Below are 24,962 nucleotides of genomic sequence, written 5' to 3' on the forward strand. Positions count from 1 at the left end.
AGCTGTCCCCTCTTGCCTCTGTTTACAGATCATCACCTACTTGGCAAAAGAGATAGGCAGAGGATCTTAAGGCTTTAGGGAGTCTGTGACCCAAGGATCCCCAAGGAAGAAGTGGCCTGGACGTGGTAGTGGGAACTGGCAAGAGCGGGCTGGTGTGCCTGTCCCCTGTCTTTGGGTTTAGGGCAGAGCTGGCTAGAGGTGTGGAGCGGTGCCTAAAAGCAGGTACCTTTAGGGAGAGACTCAGGTCAGCCCCTCAGGAGGCCTCAGGACTGCCAGAGCGCAGGATTCTCTGGGCTTTTAGAGCCCCGCTGCTGGCATCGCCACCTCTCGAGAGCAAGCATCCTGCCCCTTTTTGTAGTTGATGTGAGTCCCTGGTGTCGTGACCTCTGTGTCTGAGTTCTGTTCTGACTCCGCTCCTGTATTGAGGCTTTCTGCCAGCCTAAGGAAAAAGGAATTGTCTCTGTTCTACGGAGAAACCCCAGGCAGGAAGGGCTAAGGAGCCTATCCACCGTTACTCAGCCAGCAGGGGCAAAGCCAGATTTCCAGCCCACACTTTTGTGACCCTAGATCCCATGCCATCCCATTCCCTGATCCTGGCCAGGCTCTGGCCCCAGGGAGCCCAGCCCATGTGGAATCTTGGACCCATAAAGCCATAGAGCTGGAAATGACCTTGACAGAGTTGAAGCAGTCCCTTCTTTTTTCCTGGAAAAATGGAAACTGCCATTGCCTGGAGATACATTCCTCCCCTCCTACCCTGTGAGTAGTGGGTAAGGAGACCTTCAATCCTGTCTTCCAGCACTTAAGGCTCAGATGAAACCTGGCTTCAGGACCCAATTCTGCCACTTGCTAACTGAGTGACCTTGAACAAGTCACTTCCTATCTCCAGCATCTGCTGTAAAATGGACTTAGCGCTCCTTGCTCCAAAGCAGTGATGAGGATTAGACACAAGGTGTTATTGGCCTCTGGTGAGGCCCTGGAGAGCTCTTTGGTGGTGAGTCTGAGTCTCCTGAAAGAGGCATCATGAACCAGCTTCCAGGTCTCCAGTTTGAACCATTTGGTGGTCTTCCCAGCTCTTAAAGAAGCCAGGTGGCAAGCAGGAAGTTCCTTATAAGCAAGTTTGCAAGTTACCTGGGAGAGCTTAAGCGTGGTGGTTTGTCTCTTCTGACGCAGCCTTGCATCAGCTTGCTGGCCCACACGCTCAGGGCATTCTCAGCGCCATGCTCCCTCTAGCGCGTCTTCTCCGAGACCCAACCTCCCGGATCCCAGTGCCACTCTTAATAATTCTAAAGGGTTCAGAAATTTGGTTAAGTTATTATAGTAATCTACAGTGAAATAGTTAAGGAGAATGCGTATGTGTATGTGCACATGTGTGCTCAGTCATGTCTGCCTCTTCGTGATCCTATGGACTGTAGCCTGCCAGCTAAGCCAGTTAAGCACTGCAGAAGAATAAGAAGACTACCCATCTCCTGTTTGTGTTCCGTTACCTGGGTGTATCCACTGTTAAGTTTCTTCTAGAAATTTCTTATGCATATTCATTTTTTTAAACCCAAATAGGATCATTTTATGCAAATAGAACTGCAGTTTTCTTTTTTTTTTAAAGTAACGTATCCTAGACATTTTCATCCATCAGCAGATATGGGCCTAGTCTTAAAGGCTGCATAGTATTTCCCTGTCTGGATGTACCATGATGGAGTGAACCAGTGTCTCTTGGTGAACATGTAGATTGTTTCCTGTCTGGAGGGGATGTGTGTGCATTTTGATTTTTGTGGTTTTATCTTTGTGTTTTTTTGCTGCTACCCAGGGCTCTTGAGGGACCCTCATTAAGTGTATTCATCTTGGTGAACTTGTGTGAGTGGGCCTAGAGAATATATTCCTAGAACTGGGTGTGCTGGACCCAGGACATGGGCATCTTCTCCTGCTTTGCTGACTTTGATGTCGCCTTGTCTTCTGCATGCCTGTGGGCCTGTGCAGGGGGTTCTGCGGTGGTCAAGGGCCCAGGCCCTGCCCCCAGGAGCTCGCGCACTGGAGAGACACAGGCGAGCAGGCTCCCGCCCACAGGTGGACAGAGTGTTGGGGACGGCTCATGGCTGGCCTCAGCGACTCGGAGCAGGTGAAGCGCCTGCATGTGTCCACTTATCTGAACAGCCTGCTGAGGGCAGCTCTGATGGCAGAGCCCGCTGTCTGCCTCTGTGATCCTGCCCCCCAGCGCCACAGCCAGCAGCATCCGGCAGACTGCAGAAAGCACAGTGTATTGTTCCTTCTCAGGGTTGTGAAATTTAATTGAATTTCATTGTTGATAGAGGCAGTTAAAGAAAGGCAGTTGGCTGGCCCCAATCCAAATTACCTTTCTCACAGGATGATTGCAGTGACTTTTGCTGTTGAAAACCACACAAAGAGAGAGAACCGCATCACCTGGGGCTGGCCTGGGCATTCCCGTCTGTCCGTCTGTCGCTCTGGAAATCTGGGATGGAAGGAGGGAGACGTAACATTTGCCTGGTGCCTCCCACAGGCTGGCTCCCCGCAGTCCTCAGGGCACCCCGGGCAGGGGCCGCCCGGTCCCTCTCCTCTGGGTGGGGAGGCTGCGGAGCAGGGAGACTCGTGCGCGGGACAGAGGTGCTGCCAGCCCCGGCCAGCCCTGCTCTAGCTGTTTGCTGCTTTCCCTTGGCCTGACTGGAGCCGTCGTGGGTGTCAGGAACCTGAATTCCGCGAGAGACCCGGTGGGAGGCTTTGTTCCCACTGAACAAAGCAATGGTTGATGGTGTGAGCCGAGGAGGGGGTCCCCCCAGTTGCCCGGCAGGCTGGCGTGACAGGGGCGGGCTTCAGTGGCTCAGTCTGCCGTCACTGCACACGGCAGAAGGCCCCCCACGGAGGCGAGGGGCCGCCAGGAAGGCCTCCTGGTCAGTGTACTTGGCAGCTTCCCCTGGCTGCTTCTCTTGGTAGGAGATACCCGAGCAGCACAGCCTGAGAAAGAGCTATTAAGTCTGTCCCTTCCTCTTCCAACACCCACACACAGTGACGGATTATTTGTTGTCACATCAGCTGCTTCCGGAGGCCCCGGGAGGGGTGAAGTCGGTGGCAGGGCTGGCGATGCTGCCCTGGATTCCGCTCTGGTGACTCTCAGAAAGGCTGCTCCCGAAGCCCTTTTCCCCGGCCCAGGGACTGGCTTCCTCTCACTTATCTTTTCCCCAGAGAGGCCTCCAGGCCCACCACTGTGTACACAGCCCTGGAGCCTCTTCTCCCAGATTCCCTCTGGGACATATCCTCCCAGCCTGGAGCCTTTCGCCCCCCTGAAGGTCTCTCCCCTCAGCCTTCATGGAGGCCACCGAGGAGCCCAGTGGGGCTTGCCCAGGGCAGGGAGGTGAGGAGGGACATTCCTGATTATGTAATCTCCTTGAGCCTCCTGGAGGAGACTGGAGCTGGATCTCCGAGCTGCAGACACGGGGCCCCCTGTGAGTAGCGGGGGCCTTCAGTCCGCAGCTGGCCCCCAGAACTGCGCTCAGCCCACTCTCGTCCTGCCGAGGAAAGGCAGTGACAGGGGATGGGTCTGCGGATGTGCGGGGGGTGGGCAGGCTGGGCACGGGGCCCTGGTTCTGGCCGCCCCTCCCACTTCCCACTGGGCTGAGTCACTTCCTCTCTGGCGTTGCAGGTAGTCTCCCACACGCCCAGCGGCCTTCGGGGGTGGGGTGCACCCCCTGCAAGAGAGGAGCTCCGGTTAGTAGCAGCCAGTTCGCCCGTTACCCCCGAGGCAGGCTTTTAGAGAAGGATGTGATGTTATGAATTCCTGACAGATTGGAGCTATACATATCCTGCATTTTAGAAATGAACAAAATCATCACTCTGTTTTGGAACGGTGGAGATGACAGCACATGCATGAATCTTTGTCATCAGGGAGTCCTGGCTAAGGCTGAGGGATTACTAATCCGCCTCCCCATCCCCCAGCATCCATCCTGGGCACGGAAGCCAGTGGCTTCCAGTGGGTTCCTGGGGAGATTGCTTGTGGCCCTCTGGCTCCCAGGGAGAGGGTCCATGCCTGCTCAGGAATGGCTGTCATTCACACTCCAAGGAAAAGCCCTCACACAGAGCCCCCTTCCAGCCAGCCAGCAGGGGTAGAGGAGAACAGGCCACAGGCACCCTCCTCTGGCCCGATGAGCTGGGGAGGGTCTCGAGGCTTTGGTTTGTCAGCAGACCAAAAAAGAGGGGAAATCTTTACTTCATGAAGTTGTGAGAATGAAAGAAAATGTAGGAAACACTAAGAACAAACGATTTCTGGCAGCAGTCGATGCCGGGCAGGTGATGGTTTAAAAGGTATGCACCTGGAGAGCCTTGTCACCAGGGAGCTACCTCAGCATGGAGCAGGGACCCTCGCCTTTCATCCACCAGAGACCTCGAGACACCCCTATTTTACAAATGATGAAACTGAGGCCCACGGAGCGTGAATGACAACTGTTCCCTGGTTTGAAACACTTGGTTCCATGGGCTGCAAGTTGCTCTTGGTTCCCTGGGTTGATTCTGTGGATGCGGAGAGCAAGCCTGTAGGGAAGCTGGGCCACTGGTTGCAGCATGTGCATGTGAGTGTAGAGGTGCAGTGAGGGTGGGTCCCCGAGTGCTTGGGTCAGGAAAGGGTGGGGGATGCTGCCTTGTGGGCTGCTGGGAGGGGTTCTCAGCAACCCAGCCTCTGCAGCTCCACAGAGCATCTTCTCTGGGTCACCTGCTGAGATTTCACACTGCTCACCTCAAGTCCGGTGGTTTGTTTCCAGGTGTAGTCCACTAAGAGCGTAGCTGAGCCAGAAAATCTCTTTTCTGGGGGAAAACAAGTGGTAGGAATTTTTCTGACCAGCAGAAGGACCTTCACACTTCAAACCTAGAGTGTCCAGAGAGTCTATCCCCTGAGTGAGGAGCAAGCCAGGCTGTCACTCACACCTTCCCACACTTTACTGCAGGAAAGCAGATTTTTTTGCCGGACTCAGGAAAAAGGGGGCTGATCTGTCCCTTCGCCAGTGAGGGGTTGGTCCCAGTCTGCAGGCATGCTGTGAATGGGTTTCATTCCTCAGGGGCGGGGGTGGGGGGGTTGCCCTCCAGCAGCCAACACTGTAAGCACAACCCCTGGCGATCAGCCCAGAACCGCCCTGCCCCAGGCATCCGGGCGTTTCTGACATGGGACTTTTCCTGGACAGACTATTCCCAGCACCACTGCAGCCCATTTACCTACAGCTGTGACCCCTTCTCTCTGCTCCTGGATTCTGGCTCCTGCCACGAGCTGGTGGACCATCCGTACTTTCCTCTGGGTCTCTCTCCCTTCAGCCCCTGGCCTCTCATTGGGTCTTCTCTGCCCCCAGTGTGGGTTTTAGTACCTTCCGGGTGCATAACAGACACTTCTGCACTCTCCGTTTTCTCATTCAGCAGTGGGTGGGTGCAGGGAAGTGGAGATGAACTGGGGCTGGGGTTGCTCAGCCTGGAAAGTGATGGAGGCAGGGGAGTCAGACAGTGGTTACAGCACACAGGAGCAGACAGAGTGTGCTCTGGCAGCCGGAAGAGGAAAGGACTTGCTGCGGGAGGTGACACCTGTGAGGACCAAGGGAGAACAGGGCAGGGGTGCTCATGGCACACTTGGAATTGTGAGTCATTTGGTGTGGCTGGATTTATGGGGCATAGACAGGCAGGGAAGCCTGGGTCTGGCCAGGCTTACTGAGGAGTTTGGGTTTCTTCCGAAAGACCCCTGGAAGCGTTGCAGGACCCCCACAGCAGAGACAGATGGAGCTGTGCAGGCCCAGGTCCCCGAGCAGAGCAGAGAGAGCTGCCTGCTGGAATCTGTTTGTCCAGCCCCAGTTACACAGGGCCTCCCTGCTGGCTGAGATGGTAAAGAGACTGCCTGCAATGCCGGAGACCCGGGTTTGATCCCTGGGTCGGGAAGATCCCCTGGAGAAGGGAATGGCAACCCACTCCAGTCTTCTTGCCTGGAGAATTCCATGGACAGAGGAGCCTGGGGAGATACATATATATATATATATATATAGTCCATGGGATCGTAAAAGGTCGTGCATGATGAAGGACTAACACTTTCACTTATCAGTTACACAGGTAGCTGAGGCGGGGGGTCTTCTGATGGAGTTGTTCCTGTAACCTTCCTGACTAGAACAGTGCCCCACCATCTTGCAGTGGGTGCAGACACCCTTTGAAGATGCACTATAGAAAGACGCCACCAGGTGGCAGACCTTGAGATCGCACAGAGACCTCATTTCCACCCCGCCCCTGCCCCCATTCCCTTAGAATAGTTTTCCGAACTTCTGTTCACACCAGGCTGGCTCCACCCAACAAGTATGAGATTCCAAATTCTGCTTCTGTGAGCTTTGTACCCACAAGAAATCCTTTTGAACCTGTGAATCTGGACAACAGATTCCTCCAGGGTCTTGGGAGCTGTTCCAGCAGTGTGCAGTTTCTCCTCTGTCTCCAGAGAGTAAATTCCAGACATGGTGACCCTTCACCTCTAAGCACTTCAGCATCTGTAACCTAAGAACAGGGACATTCTCCTATGTAACCACAGGGCAGTTTTCAAATTCAAGAAATTTAACATTGTAGCATCTGATACACAATGTATATTCAGATTCTGCTAATTGTTCAAAATATAACTTCTTCCCCTCAAGATCACCTGTCTCATTTATTTGTCCTGTCTTTAATCTCCTTCAAATGAGACCAGTTCTTCAGCCTTTTTTAAACTACCTGATGTTGATGTTTTTGAAGCATATAGGCCTGTTGTTGAATGTTCCCTCAATTTTAGTTTGTCTTCTGATCAGCTTCAGGTTATGCATTTTTGGCAAAAAAAAAAAAAATTAACTTCAGTAAGGTTGCAGGAGTAACATGATGTCAGATTGTTCTGTTATTAGTGGTATAACTTTGATCATGTGGTTAAGGTTGCAGTTTGCTTTTTTTTTAAGTGTATATTTACACATAGTGAATTTCACAGGTCTTCTAACGATTCAGTCATTTTGGCAAACACACACACCTAGCCTCATGTCCTTTGATAGCAGTTTTACAGCCCAGTATGTGTGCTCTGTCCCCCTCCCACAGTCCTCTGCAAGAGATCCTGGATTAGAGGCACTAGGTCTTAGTTCTAGACTCCTCACTGCCCCCCAACTGGATCATGATGAAGGACTCATTTGGTGTGGCCTCATCATCCTGGGAAGGAAATGGCAACCCCCTCCAATCTTCTTGCCTGGGAAATCCCCTGGACAGAGGAGCCTGGTGGGCTACAGTCCACGGGGTCATGAAAGAGTCAGACATGACTTAAAGACTAAACAACAACAACATCATCATTCTGGACAGTCCCTTACTGTGCGTTGAATTGATAATTGGCAGCTAGTGCTCCGGCCTCTGCTCCCCCATAAACCAGTAAACAGAACAAGAGGATGAGATGCTGTGTACCTCTGCCTAAACGAACAGGCCCTCCCCTTGACCCACAAAACAACTGTACCCTGCCCTCTACTGCAGACTCGTACCTGGTACTGCCAGTACCCCTCTGCCTCCTCAGGAGCTCAACCAGCCCCCAGGCTTCCTCTCCTCCCCACATTCAGCTGAACATGTCACTCGGGCTGTTCATCAGACCACCCACACCCACACCTACGCCCACCCAGCCTGGAGTATCAGACCGGCAGACAGGTAACAAGTTCAGGGTCTCTTAAGCATTCAGTCTGGTTATCTTCCTTCTTCTTCTCCCCACCCCCTCTCCAAGTCAGTGCCTGACTGTTCCTTTCTCCTTGGGCAGCAAGAGAAATTCAAAGTTACTGTGTTTAAGCTAAGAAAAGCACAGTTTATCATATGTTCATAATATGCCAGTAAATACTCTTGCTAACCCTTTTACATGGGTCATCTCACTGAATCCTTAGATCAGCCTTGTAAGGTGGATCCTGTACTCTGGGTTTTGCACATGCAGAATAAGTATCTCGTCCAAGATCTCATCATTAAGTAATGGTGCTGGGCTTGCTCTGACTCCAAGCATCCCAGCTAGTATGGGTTATGTAGGTCAAAATGGTGATCCCTTTAGCTCGAGAGTGACTGGACCAAGCAGAAGTCAGCTGAGGCTTGCAGCAGAAAGCACCCTAAGCTTTCCACCGCCACCCCCAACCCCCACTCACAAGTGCTGTAGTACAGGTGTTTCTGTCTGTGCTATGGCATGGAATCGACTGAGACGCATTGCTCTGACCACATTATTCTGCCACCTGAGCGTCCTGTGAACAGAGACCCTCTTCTACCTCCTTCCTGGGGTCTGGCGTGGGTGTGGCCACACAGACCCTTGACACATGTGTGGCAAATAGGGCTGAAGCCAGAGATGGGTGGGAGCACCTATGCTGACTTCCAGGGGCCAGGTGGGCTGGACAGAGGGGCAGGGTTCCTGCCTTCAGTAGGCACTGCCAGAGATAAAGCCCAGAAGACAGAGGCCTGTACAGCTCAGGATCTTTTTATTTGTTTTGTTTTGACAGAGCCAGGAAACATGGGGGTGGGGATAGGGACAGCTTGAGTCCTGACACTGTCGGCTCAGTGTGACCCTGCAGTGTAGACAAGTCCTTCAGCTCCTAGCAGGCATTAGAAGCTGCTGACAGATCATGGCCACCAGCTGTGGTGTCATCACACACATGCACACACGGAAGTAGTTCACTGGGCTGGGGTCTGCTATTTGCTCCTTGTGGGGACCACCTGTGCACTCCGCCTGCACTGGTTCGGTCTGCAGGGTCCCCCGCCTCTCCAGGAGCCCTGAGGTTGCAGCAGGAAGCCTCCCAGGAGGCTGAGTGCAGAACTCTGCAGATGTGGACAGGCCCTGTGCTGCCTCTTGTGTTTGTGGGGCTGGGCACTCACGCTGGCTCTGTGCGTGTGTGAGTGGCCATCGCCCGGGGCCGCATCCGCGCACCCACATGGAGACCCGTGGGGATGCTTCTGGGTGTTAGTGATAGGCCTCTCCTTGCCTCAGCCAGGCTTCAGCTGCCTTGTAGTTGGGTGGAGCTGAAGAAAGACTGAGCTGGGAAGGTCTCAGTACCCTCTCTCTTTGCAGCCCACCTCCTTGGGGGGTTGGTGGTATGCCCACCGTGTTGAACCACGGTCTGCCATAGGGTGCCCCGCCTGGCGCTGCCCTGCCCAGCTGTCCTGCACCGTGGCACACTGCAGCCCTGGACTGGGCATCCTGGGCCTTAGAACCTTGGATGGTGCCAGTGGCCCAGCCTTCATTGCCTTCTGGGAGAGCTGGGCTCACATCGCCCAGCAGCTTTGGGACAGGATGACCTTAATGGCAAACGAGCAGGGTGTGGTGGGCAGCGCCTCCTCTGGGTATGCTGTGATGTGAGCACAGAGCTGATGCCCACAGCTTGCTCCCCAGGTCAGGCAAAGGGAACCCCCCACTTGAGGGTTGAGCAGAGCGGCCTACAGGCGGTGGGCATGCCTCCCCCTCACCCTCTTTTGCCTCGCAGAGCTGTCTGCTGAGTCCAGGTTCTGAGGGAACTGTTGCTGACCTGGGAGGATTGCCCTGGAAGAATGGATGGACTTAAAGCTCCAGAGACTTCTATATCAGGCCTGCTGAGTTCTGGCAAGCTGAGCCATGGGCCCAGGAGACACCAGGCAGACAGCTCCCTCTTAGCCAGGCAGGGTCAGGGCCCTTCACCCCGGCCTGAGGACCAGTGTCTCAGGAGAGGCCTGGCCCCAAGTCCTTTTGAAATCAGGGTACTCAGAGCTCCCACATTGCACTCTCACTGTGAGGCCAGGATCCCTTGAAGCAGGCTCCCTGTGGGCACATCAGTGGGCCATTTGCAGGTGTGTCTGTGAAGGGGACACAGCAGGATGATTTGGGGGCAGGAGACAGGAGGGTGTGTCCCCAGGGGGGGTTGTCTCTGCTCATCCCACCAGCGAGGCCACCACAGCTTCCGATTGCCCAGACCTGCCCCCTCACACTGCATCCATTGCCTCCGCAGCTCTGGTGGTGTGAAGGAACGTTCCGGAAGGGAAGCAGCCTTGCTGCCACTTCCCCTGCCAGCATCTTTTCCCTCTCCCTGCCCGTCTGCTCTCATCCTTCTGTCTGCCTACATCTTGGAGCAATTCCCATGCCATTTGCTTGAGTTGAATCCTTAGTGGGGTGGGTGGGGTCAGGTGGAGCCCACTCACTGTCTGTGCTGCAGCTGCTCCCGGCAAACTGTTGTCTAGACCATGCCTGCGCGTGGGCGCCTAGGCAGCGTCTACACAGATACGATGACGCCATAGTGGTGCTCTCCAAGGATCCAGGAGGAGAGAGGATGCTTAGTGCTCCAGGGAAGCCAGGGAATAGGGCCAGGATGTACTGAAATCAACTCATCTACCAGGACAGGGCAGCTGACCCCATTGGAGCCATCAGCTACGGCAGGGAAGGTGTCCAGCCACCCATGGAGCATCTACTGGGCCTGGCACGGGGGGCGGGGGTGTAATGGTTTTATGTACTTTTTTTGTTTGTTTGTTTTTTTCTAATTCTGAGGGAGTTTTAGTCTAGTGCTAGGGGAAAGACATTAAGCATATGAGCACACAGATAAATATATAATCACAAAATAAGGAAAGTGCTTTGTATGAAAACTACAGGATACCAAATGAGACTGTGACCCATTGGTGTTGCGGATATCAAGACGGCTTCTCTGAGGAAGTGATACTCAAATTGAGAAAGATGCACAGAAATTAGCCAGGCAAAGGGTGGGAATGGTGTTCTAGACACATTACTGCCGAGCTCTGTAGGGTTTTTCCAGAAGCAGTTGTGTTCTCCCCCTGCTCTTGTGTGAGTGACTGAATCTGCTGCCAGCATGACCCTTGTTGGCAGCGGTCATTGCTGAGCCTGACCATAGCTTCTGCTCTGTCTGGGACTGTTACAGCCTACTGAGCTACCTGATCCTCGTCACTCTCAGTGAAATCATGGGTCTGCTCCTCAGTGGCACCGCTCTGGAAATGAATTAGGGGCTGGATGAGCGGCAGATCTGGTAGACTGGACTAGAAGGACATTGGGCCATCTCTCCCAGTTGCCAGTTCACTGCATGGAGTCAGTCTCCTGGGGTTTAGAATAAGGGCCAGAGGCCAGAATGGCAGCATGTGAAGAGATATAAGCTAACTAGTGAAGACGCACCGGTTCTCAGAGTAGGGGTACCTTCTGTGAATAATGGCAAAAACAAACTAAAGGAAAAGAAAACTATCTGATTAAGAAAAACTACATCCTATGGCAGTTATAGCCTTAATATATAGAATTCCTAAAAAATCACCAAGACTAATACACACAAAGCAGTAAAAAAAGAGAAAAAATGAACTGGAAATTCATAAAAGAAATACTGCATATAACCAGTAAGCATGTAAAATTGTAAAACAGGTCCAACTTCTTGAATAATTAAGGAATTACAATTTAAACAATGATGTGCTTTTTAATATTCATGAGATTGGCAGCTTTTTAAAATGTGGAAATGCTCCTTCCTGATGCAGGTTCTAGGATTTACTCTCCCATACTGTCCGATGTTCTATAAATCAGCACAGCCTCCCTGAGAGCAGCCTGGTAGTGTTTGTCACACTTCTTTAAAAATACGCACCCCATTTGACCATTCTTGGAGTTTATCCTGAGGGAGGCGGTTTTGCCAAGATGTTATGTTTATAACTGCTAATAAAAGATATAAAAAGTGGAGAGAATCTCAAAGTCTGTGAATAGGCATGTGGTCTGATAAATCATGACATATTCTTACCAAGGAGACTCTTTCAAGTGATGCTACAGAAGATGGAGGAATGTTAATAAGATTTTTTTTATGACTTTATTGAGATATATTACATATACCATAAAATTTACCCTCGTCATACTGGTATATTTTAGGTGGGAGACAAGGACACTTAGAAATGGCGTCACAGTGTGGTCTAAGTTTTCGTAATAACCAGAACTGTGAGCACGCACACACACACACAGAGGAAAGTCTGATTGAATATTAACAATGATTATATCTTGATGGTAACATTATGGGTATTTTCTAGTGTTTCTGCAGGAAATGCCAGTGACTTTTTTAAAAAGAAAAAGTTATAGAAGCTCAGGTTCAGTGTTCCCAAGCCCTCTGTGTAACAGTGAAGCCTGCACTCCAGACGTGGCCTTCAGGTCCCTTAGATCTGGCCCTTGCTGGCCCCTCTGGGCCCTCTCTCACCACTCCCTGCCTCAAGCCATACACTCCAGCAACACAGACTGCCTGAAGCATGTTGCTTCCGTGCCATTTCTTGCTATGTACGTTTGCACACCCAGGCCTCTCTTTCTGGAATGGCCTTGCCTCTCGCCCACTCCAGCATCACCTCCTCAGGGAAGTGCACCCACTCTGGGCCCGAGGTCTCAGGGCTGAGCAGGCGGCCTTTCCTGGGCATCCCTGGGACCGTCTTCCCTCCTGTGTGGGAACTCCACTGTGTCCACCTTTCCCCGCCCCACCTCCAGGACACTCTTCCTGAGGGGTGAACTGCAGAGAGCTAGAAGGAGCAACTCCTCCTTGTTTTTTTAAACCCAAGTTGAGAGGTTAATGTCTTCTAGAATCTGGTTCCCATGTCCCCTTTCCTTTTAGGGGAAAGGGGTATTTTGGGGGAAGGCCTGGTGGCTTAGATGGCAAAGAATCCGCCTGCAGTGCAGCAGACCCGGATTCCATCCCTGGGTCAGGAAGATCCCCTGGAGAAGGGAATGGCAACCCACTCCAGCACTCTTGCCTGAAGAATTCCATGGACAGATGAACCTGGCGGGCTGCAGTCCACGAGGTCGCAGAGTCAGATATGACTGAGCGACTAACGTTTTCACTTTTTTCACCTCACTTCGAAAACAGTCGCTCCAGGGCCAGCTCTCTGTCTCAAGAAAGCCCAGTTGGCATCTACACAGAAGTCAGTGTCCTCCTCTCTGCATCTGAATGGACCCTTTGAGGCGGGCCAGCTGCCCACCTCTGTAGCCAGGACCTCCACCTGGAGCACCTAATTAATCCGCAGAAAAGGAGCCATGATTCTTTGTTACCGAGAACCTTCCATGCTACTCTGGAAGGGGCAGGAGGTGACTGCGGCCACGGAAACAGCAGCAGCCGCTGTGTGACACACCCCCAAGTCAGAGCCCCGCAGGCTGGGTTAGCGTAAGGAAGCGCGCTGATTTGCTCAGTGAGAAGGCTCTTTTCTGTCTCGTCTAGAGCTGAGAATGAAGCGGAGAGCATCAGACAGAGGAGCTGGGGAAACGTCGGCCAGGGCGAAGGCTCTAGGAAGTGGGATTTCTGGAAATAATGCCAAGAGAGCTGGACCATTCATCCTGGGTAAGCCTCTGATGGCTAGGTGAGTGGGGGGCCGGGGCAGCCCAGTCTGACCTGCGGACACACACAGTGCCGCGCTGCACCCGCCCCAGTGCGGGGCCCTGACCAACCCTCTGTTGGTTTAAGCGGAGTCTGTTTATGAGAGTGGAAGGTCGCTCTGCACCAGGAGCTGTCATTTCAGTTGTAGCTCACCAGCCTTAGAGTCAGCCGACAGCTGGACAGTCTCCCCCAGGAGAGTGCTATGCGTGCCCCCAGGGCGTTGCCCTCAGGAAGCATACAAGCTGTCCTAGAACCCAAAGTCCATCTTCCAAGGCACTTCTCTGACCATTCATGGAGGGCACAATAATTTTGCAAAACGTTTGGTACAGCTGCAAACTTCTTATAAAATTGGCACCAAAATCCTGTAGAACTGGGTGTTCCCAGTGGTCCGGAGGAGCAGCAGGGCCTTTCTGCATGATATTCGAGGCCCAGCAACTCCAGATTGCATGCATGGGGTTGCAGGTAGGGTGGGTCCTGAGGACCCCAACATTCCCAGCAGCCAGAGACTGGGTGTGAATTTTGCTTTGGCACAGCATCTTGAACTTAGGAGTACAGGATAGTTCCAGCTCCAGTCACTCGGCAAATAGTACATGGAGCCTGTTACGTTCTGGTCCTGTGCTGTTTATCAGGGATGCAGCAGTAATTGAGACAGACAAGTTACTGGGGAGCTTCCTGGTGATCCAGTGCTTGGGACTCTGTGCTTCCACTGCAGGGGACATGGGTTCAATCCCCGGTCAGGAAACTAAGATCCTGCATCCCACACACCTCCAGGCACAGAAGAAAAAAAAAATTGGGCAGGAAGGTTGGAGACACTCTAAAGCTAAAAATAAAGACCATGAAGTTAAAAAAAAAAAAAAAAAGACAAGTTCCTGCCCTCACCGGAACTTAACATTCTAGTTAGAAAAAGAGAGTAAACAACACACGCGATCACCACAGGAGTAGGGGGGAAGGGGGAAGGGCCCTGAAGGAAGTAAACAGGATGATGTGAGTCCAAGAAGGGCCCAGAGACAACTGTAGACAAGGAAGGTTCCGTATGAGGAAGTGACATTGGCTCTGACAGCCAAGGATAAGAAGGAGCAGCCATGTGAAAAGCAGAGGGAAAGCATCCCAGGCAGAAGGGACAGCAAGTGCAAAGGCCCAGAGACAGGGAAGGGCTTAACCTCTCAGGAATTAGAGTCCAGCAGAACTGGAGTGTGGTGAGGAGGGGTGGGGAAACATGATCCATTGAAGCTGGACGGGAACCAAATCATGTAAGACCTTGGAGGCCAGAAAGTTTCAATTTCTTATTAAAAGCAGTGGAGTGCTGTTCAGGTTTTTCAGCAAGGCAGTGAGACTGTGACACTCATTAGCTGATTGATGCTCCGAAAGCTCGGGGCGCTGTCACAGACCAGTGAGCAGCGTACATCTCCAGGAGTACAGAAGTTCCCAAAAGCTGATATACAGCCGCAGCAGACCACCAGGGGAGCCTGTTCAAGGGACGGTTTCCTGGCTCACCCTGGAGCTGGTGATTCAGAGGGCCCAGGTTGCAGCTGGGATCAGCTTTTAACACATGCTCCTCGGAGATTCTAGTACGCACCTCGTGCTGAGAAGGTATAAAAACCAGATGTGCTCAGACATGCACACACACTGCTCCACTTGTGGAGGGGTGACCTTTTTTTAAGTGGGTGTGAGCCATGGTGTCCTCCAGGAGAAAAGATCTAGCCAGAAGCCCCCGTGGTGGCATGATGGCTCGGCGCCATGGTGGACAGGGCTCCCGAGAAGTAAAGCCAGCGGCTTGTCTGTGCCACAGGTCCCCGTCTGGGCAACTCACCAGTGCCAAGCATCGTGCAGTGTTTGGCAAGGAAGGATGGCACAGATGACTTCTATCAGCTGAAGGCAAGTGAGGCGCGGGGTGGGGGCCCCAGGGCCCTCCTGCCTGCCCAGCCCGTCCCTCCGCCCACCTCCCGCGCCCCCCGTGAACAAGAGCAGCACCACTTCTTCCCGGGGGCTCTGTGTGAACCTCACGTTGCCGTCACGTTGGGAAAAACCATTTCGCTTCATCCACACACGTGTGGGTGGATGTGCCGGGGTGGCATGGGAAGACGAGAACCCCTGCTTCTCCTGTTCTAGTCACTCTGCTTGGAAAAGTAAAGGTTGTGGGGTTTTGCTTTTGTGTGCGTGCCTTCCTAAGATCCTTACCCTTGAGGAGAGGGGCGACCAAGGAATTGAAAGCCAAGAGGAGCGGCAAGGCAAGATGCTGCTGCACACCGAGTACTCCCTGCTGTCCCTCCTCCACACGCAGGACGGGGTGGTTCACCACCACGGGCTCTTCCAGGTGAGTGGCGCCTCTCCCGCTGGGGCCACGTCGCACGAGCTCCCCCAGTCTGCCTGCATGCAGAGCAGCAGGCCTTCTGGCTGGCAGCCTGGAGGCCCGGTCAGCACAGCGCCACCGTGATGGTGGCAGCCTAGCGGGAATGCACCCCGCTTGCAGGCTTTCTTTGAAGAGCCGCTTTTCCGAGAAAAGAGGAAAGCAGGAAGTTATTTAAAGACACGGGCTCTTTCTAGAATCGGCCAGGCCAGGGTGGGCGGGAGGGCGGTGAGGAAGGTGGGGCAGGGAATGGTGGATATCCGTGATTGCTTTTGGTACCAGTCCTGCTGCCTGCCTGGGCATTTCAGCATCTGCAGCAAGGGTCCCTGGGCCCTGGGCTCGGATGTCCCAGGTCCCTTAGGAAAGGTACTGATTAGCAATTGGTACCCTGAAAAGAGCCTTCCCTAGAACAGAACTGAAATTATGTCTCCAAAAATGAAACGAAGAACCAGCACTCTGAATGCTGGGGGAGTGGGTCCTGTTGACGGCCCCCGCAGAGCTTCTGCACCGCCTTCGGCACGCTGGCCAGGCCCATGCATACTTGGATGGGCCTGGTGTCAGGGAGGGCACACAGGTTTTGAAGCAGGCAGTTCTGAATTCAGGTAGTGTAACCTCGAGCAAGTCACTTCCCAAGCCTCAGATCCCTCATCTGAGAGCCGTGATTACTGTGCCCACCTTGCATGGTGCTAGGAGGATGAATGAGAGGGTAGAACGCCCTGAGCTGTCCAGCTACACACGTGCTTGTCACTGCTGTTATTTCAGGCAATAAAAGCTCCTTGTTGGCTTGACTTCTTGAGGTAAAATAAGTGGGAAATGCCTCCCACTGCCACACATAGACCCCACCAAGGTCTTCATTCTTAGATGTGCACTGAAAGGCACCTCTGAAAATTTGTGTCCCTTAAACATGAAATCAAATGGGGGGTAATGATGATTTCTTAGTATTTCATCTCTGGTAGCTTCCAGAGCTTGGCCTTGGTGTCTGACATTTTGGATAAGAGACCCTGAGTGGTGAGAAGCCTCTCCAGAGTCCTCTGTGTACCAGACACTGGGCTGGGCCTCCAGGGAAGACAGAATGAGATATATGATCTGCCCTGGAGGAGGAATACGGAGTTCGTCCCCAGGAGTCCCCCAGCCTGCTGTGCTGGCACGGAGGCCTCCTCAAGCTGCTGGGATAAAAGTACCCATGTTGCACTGTGTTTTCTCTCCCTTGACATACTTTTTTAGCAAGAAAAATGCATCCAGAACTACCACCCTTAGGGTGGGTCGCAGTGTCAGCTTACCAAGCCCTGGCTTATCGATACCAAGCCCAAGTGCTTGCTACACACTTGGCATGGTTGTCTTTTCTCTCTACACCCCTGTGAGGTAGAAGTTGCCGGCCCCCCTTCACACATGAGGAACCAGGAACTTGGAGAGGTTAGCTGAACTGCCCCAGGTCCTGCAGCTAGGACAAGGAGGAGCCAGGGCCTGAAATCAGCCATCAGGGGCCAGCGCCATTGTATGGCCCAGGAATCCTGCATCCATGTGAAAACAGTTGCCTTGAACACACAGAACTCTTAGCTCCCACCATCATGGACATCGGAAGGAAGTTTGCATTGATCATTGCTGGACTCTGGGAGAGCTAAGGGAGATGGGGGCCCTGAGGGTGCTGCCCTCACACGGCGCTCAGAGGCTGCTAGCACACTGGGCCCTCGGTGCCGAGCCCTGAGCCATACGCTTTGCAGTAGGACCAGAGCCTAAAGCCTGACCCGCGCTGCTTCAGCCTGGGCCCTGTCTGGGCCTGGCAGTGGCGCCGGGGAAGCAGGGCCACGGGGTCCATGCCGCCCAGATGTCAGGCCCCCACCACTCACATGCAGGCTTGTCCAGGCTCCGGTAGAGCCCCTGGCCCTGGCCCTGGCCCTGCTGAGCCCACGGCCAAGCCCCGGTCTGTGCCCTTCCTCCCAGGACCGCACCTGTGAAGTGGTTGAGGACACTGAATCCAGCCGAATGGTTAAGAAGATGAAGAAGCGCATCTGCCTCGTCCTCGACTGCCTCTGCGCGCACGACTTCAGCGACAAGACGGCCGACCTGATCAACCTGCAGCATTACGTCATCAAGGAGAAGAGGCTCAGCGAGCGGGAGACCGTGGTCATCTTCTACGACGTGGTGCGCGTGGTGGAGGCCCTGCACCAGGTGAGGCCCCGCCCCGCGGCTCCCGCCTCCTCTCCTTGGAAAGCCACCCCGCTGCTCTGACAGCTGCAGCGCTGTCCCGCCCTCGCCCAGCGTGCTCTGCAGCCGGGACGTCCAGAAGGAACGCGGCTGGATGGCACGCCTGAGGGCGCGTGCCGCAGGCCCAGCCCACGATCCTGGGGCATGTGGGCCGCCCAGCAGAGTCCAGCACAGTAATGCCCATCAGTTGAGAGGCTAGGGGTGAGACACCCACCAGGGGCAGCCACAGCCTGTCTCTGAGCCTTTCCTAGAGTCAGGGGTGTCAGGAACCCTGAGGCACAGGTTAGGAGAGCCTGGGCTGCCTTCGGACACATGGCTTCTGTGGGGCTGAGCCTGTGATACTCGTCATCAGAACTGTGAGAATTCACCCCTGACCCCAGATCTAGGCAGGTGCTTGGGATTTGGTGGGAGGGAGCGGGGTTTGCTTTTGCTTTTTTTATGGGATGTCTGATGGAGGCAGGGAGAGGAGTGGTTTTCTCCGCTGGTGGCTGCCTTAGGGGGAGAAAGAACCGGAGTAAACGCTGTAGATGGGGCCAAGACGGCCTGGGCTCACATGTTGCCCAGTTCATGCGCATGTTTAATGAGGCCTTAGAGTGGTCTTCATCTGTCCGAGGCTTGCAAATTGAGTCCCAAACCTAAAGAGGCGTGTCTTCCCCAACACCTGGAGAGCCTGCCTCTTACAGGTCAGGTGCCACTCTGGCTCTGATCGTCACAGTACAAACCACGTGCCTGTTGTTTTCCAGAAAAATATCGTGCACAGAGACCTGAAGCTAGGGAACATGGTGCTCAATAAGAGGTAAGCTTCACTTTTCTTCTTTCACGATGGAACCTCAGGGCTGGGACAGGCTACACACTGCATCTGCCCAGAGCCTCAGCGTCCCCACGGGGATTCTGACTCCACACAGCCCACCTCCCCCAGGAGCCCCGGGGGCTGGGGAATGGGATGCCTGCTTCTGTCCTTTGCCGCAGTGGAATATGGTGCTTGCTCAGAAGGGGAGCCTTGGGAAGGATTTCAGCAGTCTCCCTAGTCCATTCGTTTGTCATGCTCAGTGGGTGCCCAGTAAATGACTATAAAAAATAGACCAACGGGTGACGGAATGACAGATGAGCAAAGCAAGGCTGGACAGGTTCCCAGGAAACAGACTCTTAGATGTGCATGCAGGAAGTTTCCTGGGGCGCATCCTCGGGGAGGAGGGAGCGAGATTGGGCTGAGGGAGAAGCTGAACTCTGGGCAGTCACGACAGGGCCTCAGCCTGGAAAGCCAGGTGGCCCTTCAGAGGTTCCGCATCCAGTCAAGGGGCGCATGGCCCTGTACCCCGACTGCAGCGTGCCACTGAATTGGAGGCTGTGCCCGGGGGCGTAGCTTTGAGCAGGGCAGCTTCCTTTGGCTGAGAGGACTTCCTGGAAAAGGATGACTTTCCTAGCAGCAGGGACAGAGCACCTCCCTACTGGAGAGGGTCTGAGCAGCTCACCCCGGCATCCTCGGGGAGCCGGCGGCAGAGGGACATCATGTGAGGCCCCGCCCCGGGCTCTCATCACACTCAGGCAGAGGGTCTGGGCCCCTCCCAGTGACCTGGGGCAGCGGTCCCCCCGCCTGTTTGGCACCAGGACTGGGTCGTGGAAGACACTTTTTTCCACAGACGGGCATAGGGGGTGACTTCAGTCCCACCCACCACTCACCTCCTGCTTGCTAGGAGGTCACGGATCACCACCGGTCCAGGGCTTGGGGACCCCTGATCTGGGGCCGTGGTAGAGGATGCACCAGCCGTGCAGGGGCCCAGGCCCGGCGTGTGTCACCAGGATCCTAGAAACGCGGTCCCCCGAGCTCCCTGAGCCTCTCACCCTCACCTCTCTCACTCCCGGTGTTAGGGTGGGTCAGAGAGCTTACAGGTGGCGGGCCGCACACCCCTCGTAGCAGAAGTGGTGTGGTGGGGGATCTGTCCAGAATGTCGGCGCCCATCCCGTAGCGGCCTGGGCCCACTGTCCCTAGGAAGTGGCCAAAGCCGCAGTGGTCACAGGAAAAGGAGCTCTGGGGAGGGGCCTGGGGCACCAGACCTGGCCGTGCCAGCCCCAGATGCCCCTCCGTGCACAGCCTGTCTCCAGCCCCACCCGGCGCTGGCGCCGCAGACGGTCTCCTGGAGCTTACCGCCTGGTGGGGGCAACTGGGGAGCGGGTGTCACTGTATTGAGGCCAGTGTGCAGAGGACAGAGGGGCCGAGACTCTGGCCGTCTCAGTCCCCGAAGGACGAGCAGAGGTTTGCCAGCCTGAGAAAACAGTGGTGAAAACCTGGTCCTGGGAGCTGCGCGGGGAGGAGGGAAGGTGGGAGTTCCAGGGCTGAGTGAACCCTTGAGCGGCCGAGAGAGGGTTAGAAACCCGGGAGGAGCGGCCCCGGGGGTCACACCCAGCTCCCAGCACAGCACTGCCACTTGATTTACCCTTGAGGCCGTGAGCACGCGCCCCTGTGATTATTCACCCATTCCTTTAGTCATGTATTGAGAAGCTGCCGTGGAACCAGGCACTTTGAGTTTCTGCATCCTCGTCTGTGGAAGCAGAGATTATTACGCTTCCCTGCAGACACTGGGCTTCCCAGGTGGGCTAGTGGTAAAGAACCCACTTGCCATTGCAGGAGACATAAGAGACACGGGTTTGATCCCTGGGTTGGGAAGATTCCCCTGGAGGAGGGCATGGCAGCCCTTTCCAATATTCTTGTCTGGAGAACCCCATGGACAGAGGAGCCTGGTGGGCTATAATCCAAGGGGTTGCAGAGTCAGACATGATGGAAGCAACTTTAGCATGCACGCATGCAGATCCTGGCTCCAGACACGAGACTACCTACAGGGTTTGGCCCCTCATAAGCGTTCCTGATGCGAGCCAGCAGGCTGCAGGCCTGACGCCCTCTCCCTCTGGAGATGAGGCCCACTATGTGGTGAGTGGCCGGCAAGGATGTCCCGCAGTGCCCCGGCCCCAGCTAGGTGGTACACGAGGAGAGGCAGTTATCGGAGAGCGCAGACCACCCCAGCCCTGGGAGCACATTGTCTTCACGTTGGTGGGCTGGGTCCTGGCCTGCTGAGGGACGTTGACTCCCAAGGGTGCTTTTGGGCGCGTGCCATCAGGGGCTTCTGTGGTGCTAACGAGACCAGCGCCGCAGGCCTCTTTGTCTCCATTGGTGGTTTAGCTGCCGGCTCCCATTTTTCCAGGGCCCCTAGGTTCTGAGAATGTGGTCGGAAGGTCATGCCTGTCTGAGTAATGCCGGCGTTGGTGTAGCAGCTCTTCCGTGCATGTGCGTGCGTGCGTGTGTGCGTGCGTGTGCACCCATCGCTGTTTTCTTGGGACTGCAGAGCACCCACACCTCATCAGACCTGGGTTCTTGGCAGCACATTCTCTAATCCGATAATCCCTTTGCTGCGTCTTGGGCAGACAGAGGTCCTGGCCGCCTCTCGCTTGAGTCATGGGTGCCAGGAAGGCATGGGAGGTGCTGCGGAGACCCATGCTGACCGCCCAGCTCCTACTCCCAAGTGTCCACCAGCACACCCCTCCCTGCCGTGGGGCCTTGCTCTCATCCTTGCGAGTCAGGGGTGGACCTGGCAGAGGTCCAGCCCCTTCTGCCCATCAGGCCAGGCCCTAACTCCAGCTGGAGAGGCAGCAGACAAGCCGGAAGCCCCCAGCAGAACGGATCACTCCCAGGGGAGGGAACAGGGGAAGGGTTTGCAAGGCAACTGCGACAGCAAGTTCCCTGGCTATGGATGAAGGGCAAGGATTACAGTCCCCTCTTGGGGTTACGTGAGGTTCACTGTGGGTTCTTTCTCCATCCTCCTTTCTTTCCGCGTGGGTGCGTTTGCACACCCAGTTTCCTAGAAAAGGAGACACAGTGTGGTAGCCCAGAGGGCCATAGCTGAAGGGTGACTCACTCAGCAGGCCCTGCTGACGCCGAGTCCCCCTCCCTGCACCCCTGCCACCCTCGCCTCTCCTGCCAGGACCAGCCTGGGGGGTCTGGACTTCCCGGGATCTGTGCGCCTCACCGACCAAAGTGATGGTGGCAGATCAGGGAGCGGGGCCAGGCGTCGGGAGGGCTGGAAGCAGACCGTGCGGTTTCCTGTGGGAGAGGCTCCAACTCGGCCCTGCCGGCCCGCCCTGCAGATTCTCAGCCGAACTTTCCTCGCGCCCAGCGCGTGCAGGGCTGAGACGACAGAGAGAGAAGGCCCAGGCGGGCAGGTGCGCTCCCGGGCCTGTCGTCACGGTGTGGCTCCTCTCGCCCGCCGCCTCCACACACTGTCTTCCGAGGGGTCTCCCAGGGTCACCCACGCCAGCTGTGCCCCCCGTCTGAGGACGAAATGTACTTGCAGCTGGCCGCTGGTCATCAGTCACTAGTTGTCAGGCCCTGGATTCAGCACTTTCCCTGGGATCTTCTACTTGTTAAATCCTAACACAGCCCTGGGAGTTAGGTGTTGATATTTTCCTTGTTTTACAGATGAGAAAATTTGAGGTTTAGCAAGAAATTAAATAACATGCCCAAGATCACCCAGCCAGGCAGGGGCAGAGCCAAGACTGGAAGCCAGGGATCTGACTCCCTAGCCCATCAGACTGTCCCCCGAGTTGTCCTCCTCCCAGTGTCTTGGGCCTCCAGCTCCCGTGGCCAGCTCTGACCATGGAGAAAAGGCAGCACGCCTGCTTTGTGGGGCTCTCATGGACGAGAGGGCTTAGCAGTCCCGTATTCAGGACAGTGACAGGGGTGGGTCCAAGCAGGAGCAGTCCTACTTCTTGACGTGACCTGCACCGGAGACCCTTTACCACCCCGTCTTGGGATCTCGCCGCCCTGGGGGCCACCAGGCTGGTTTCTGTGGCATGTGCCAGGGCAGGCCTGTGTGGAGAGCGAGAGTCAGCGTTTCCATTTGGAACACGGGACAGAGCGGCCTTTGTTTTTGCACCAAGCCCTTGCCAGCAGAACTCCCCAAGAAAGCTGGAGGGCTCTGGGAGCCTCACGTGCGAGGCCCCGGTGCAGCCTCCCTTTCCACTGTCCTCCCAGGCCTCCCTGCCCAGCCTGCTGACGTGGGAGCCCGCAGGAGGCCTTGCTCGCCTGTGGGTGGAGAGGCCCCTGCCTCCCCGCATCCCCAGGGGCCGCCGACTTTTGTTCTCATTGTGACTTCCTAGAAAGGATCTGAGCCCAAAGCTCCTCTCAGCACGACTCTCAGATGGGGGTCTCTGGCTTTCTAGTCAGTGCAGAGTCTCAGGTACCAGACAAGGGGTGAGTTAGCTTGGATGGAACGGACGGGAAAGTCAGGGGCTGGGCACCAGCCAGGGACGCCGTGGGCACCTGCCCGGTGTCACTCGGTGCAGACTCTGGGGTCACACAGACCTGGGTTGGACCCTGCTCCACTGCTCACTAGCTGTGTGACCCCAGACAAGCCCCTCCACTTGTCCGGGTGTCCTCACTGCATCCTCTGTGAAGTGGGCAGTGAGAAAGCCTCCATCGTAGGCTGCTGTGAGGCGTGAGTGCAGACAGCCCCTGTTGGGCACATAAGCCCAGATAAGGGTCTGCGCTCAGTAGGCATTAGTGTTTAGCATTGTCAGTGATAATGTGATAGTACTTAATCCTAAGAGTGATGACCGAAGGAATCAGCCCCCGGGGGACAAAGCAGTCCTCAGGGAGGCCTCCAGGACTCTGCTGGACTTCTTCATGGGTGAATGAGGGAGCTGAACTACACCACAGTCCCTCCCAACCTAGATACTGTGTGGGGTTGTTTGAAGAAACCTCCGCAGTTGTTCCAGACCCTAAACTGTAGCCCCAGGACTCAGGAAGGGCGCAGGTTCAGGGGAGTACCCTGAAGCTTCCCTGGGCAGAGTGACTCAGGTCCCTGCGGGGACAACTCACCAGGTATCAACCCAGGTGACTGGCCTGTGTCTGTACCCCCGATGGCACTCCCCACACAGCCCCGGGGAAGACGAGGAGGGCCAGGGGAACAGAAGAGGATGCGGGTGTGGTTCCTCTGCCCCTGGGACGAGAGGTGGGGGCAGCCGGGGGTACAAACTCTGAGGTTTGTTCACTCTCTGCCTCCCGCCCCCCAGGACGCATCGGATAACCATCACCAACTTCTGCCTCGGGAAGCATCTCGTGAGCGAGGGGGACCTGTTGAAGGACCAGCGGGGGAGCCCTGCCTACATCAGTCCAGACGTGCTCAGCGGTATGTGCGGGGCGCCAGCAGCAGCCCCCAGGGCCCTCACCCAGTCAGGCTCTGCAGCCGTTCACTCAGGCAGCAGACTGTATCTGTGCCCTGGGCGAGGTGCTGGGGCTCCGGTGGTGACCCAAACCAGTACTGCCCGTCCAGGTCCAAAATGTGGGGTCTCATGGAGGAAGATGGCAGTCATCACACTTAATTACTCTCTGAGATTAGTTCTCGGAAAGACAGAAACCTGATTTCTCTGAGTGTGAGAAATAGGCACTCGAAGGCCTTGAGCTGTATCTTGAGGATAATAGCAACCCACTGGGGAGGGGGTGTGCCTGGGCAGGGGTGGCACCACACATTTGAGGAACCCACGGAAGGCCCCTGAGGCTGCTGCTCAGAAAGTTCAAGGGGAGACGCGTGGGGGTCCAGTCATGCAAGGCCTGGCAGAGGCCCTGTTAAGAAACATCCTTTATTTCAAGTCCGAAAGGATGCCTTTGAACAGGTCTTCACGGAGGTTACTGTGATGAGACTTGCATCTACCACTCCCTTTGTCTATTTGTTCATCCATTTACTCTGCTGGTATTTACTGAGGCCCTGCCATGTACAAGGCTCTGTTCGAGACACTTCGGATACAGCAGTGAACAGGCAGACAAGCACCCTGCCTCCATGACTGAGACAGGTAGTGGTACCCAGAACAAGTCAATTACGTAGCTGCCACCTTCTGGTCGTACCGTTGGTGCCGGACGCTACACTGAGCCATGTGACAGGCATCATCTGTTTAAAACCACACAGCTACCCCATGAGGTAGAATTTTTACAGATGAGAAAATTGAGGCTCGGAGAGGCCAGACCTCTTGTTCACAGTCACAGCTAATGGTTCACCAGAAAACTGAGGCTTCCCCCACCCTGCCAGGGCTGCCTTCTGCCCAAA

The 24,962-nt window shown here is 55.1% G+C and overlaps 1 protein-coding gene across 4 annotated transcripts in view; it reads left to right on the top strand.

The window, feature by feature from the left end:
- The window catches only part of STK40 (serine/threonine kinase 40), a 37,333-nt gene that overhangs the window by 6,095 nt on the left and 6,276 nt on the right, over window positions 1–24,962 (top strand). For 3 of the 4 annotated variants that reach the window (XR_006335664.1, XM_043876498.1, XM_043876497.1), the window contains exons 2-7: window positions 13,164–13,283; window positions 15,109–15,194; window positions 15,490–15,633; window positions 17,608–17,835; window positions 18,615–18,667; window positions 23,935–24,050. Coding sequence is in view for 3 of the 4 variants with exons in the window: in XM_043876498.1 (XP_043732433.1) it covers window positions 13,172–13,283; window positions 15,109–15,194; window positions 15,490–15,633; window positions 17,608–17,835; window positions 18,615–18,667; window positions 23,935–24,050 (739 nt within the window). In the remaining variant the exon portion in view is untranslated. The remainder of the gene's footprint in view (window positions 1–13,163; window positions 13,284–15,108; window positions 15,195–15,489; window positions 15,634–17,607; window positions 17,836–18,614; window positions 18,668–23,934; window positions 24,051–24,962) is intronic. The other variant, XM_043876499.1, reaches the window with a different exon arrangement.

The sequence above is a fragment of the Cervus elaphus genome, chromosome 20, assembly GCF_910594005.1.
Source record: "Cervus elaphus chromosome 20, mCerEla1.1, whole genome shotgun sequence".
Taxonomy (NCBI): domain Eukaryota; kingdom Metazoa; phylum Chordata; class Mammalia; order Artiodactyla; family Cervidae; genus Cervus; species Cervus elaphus.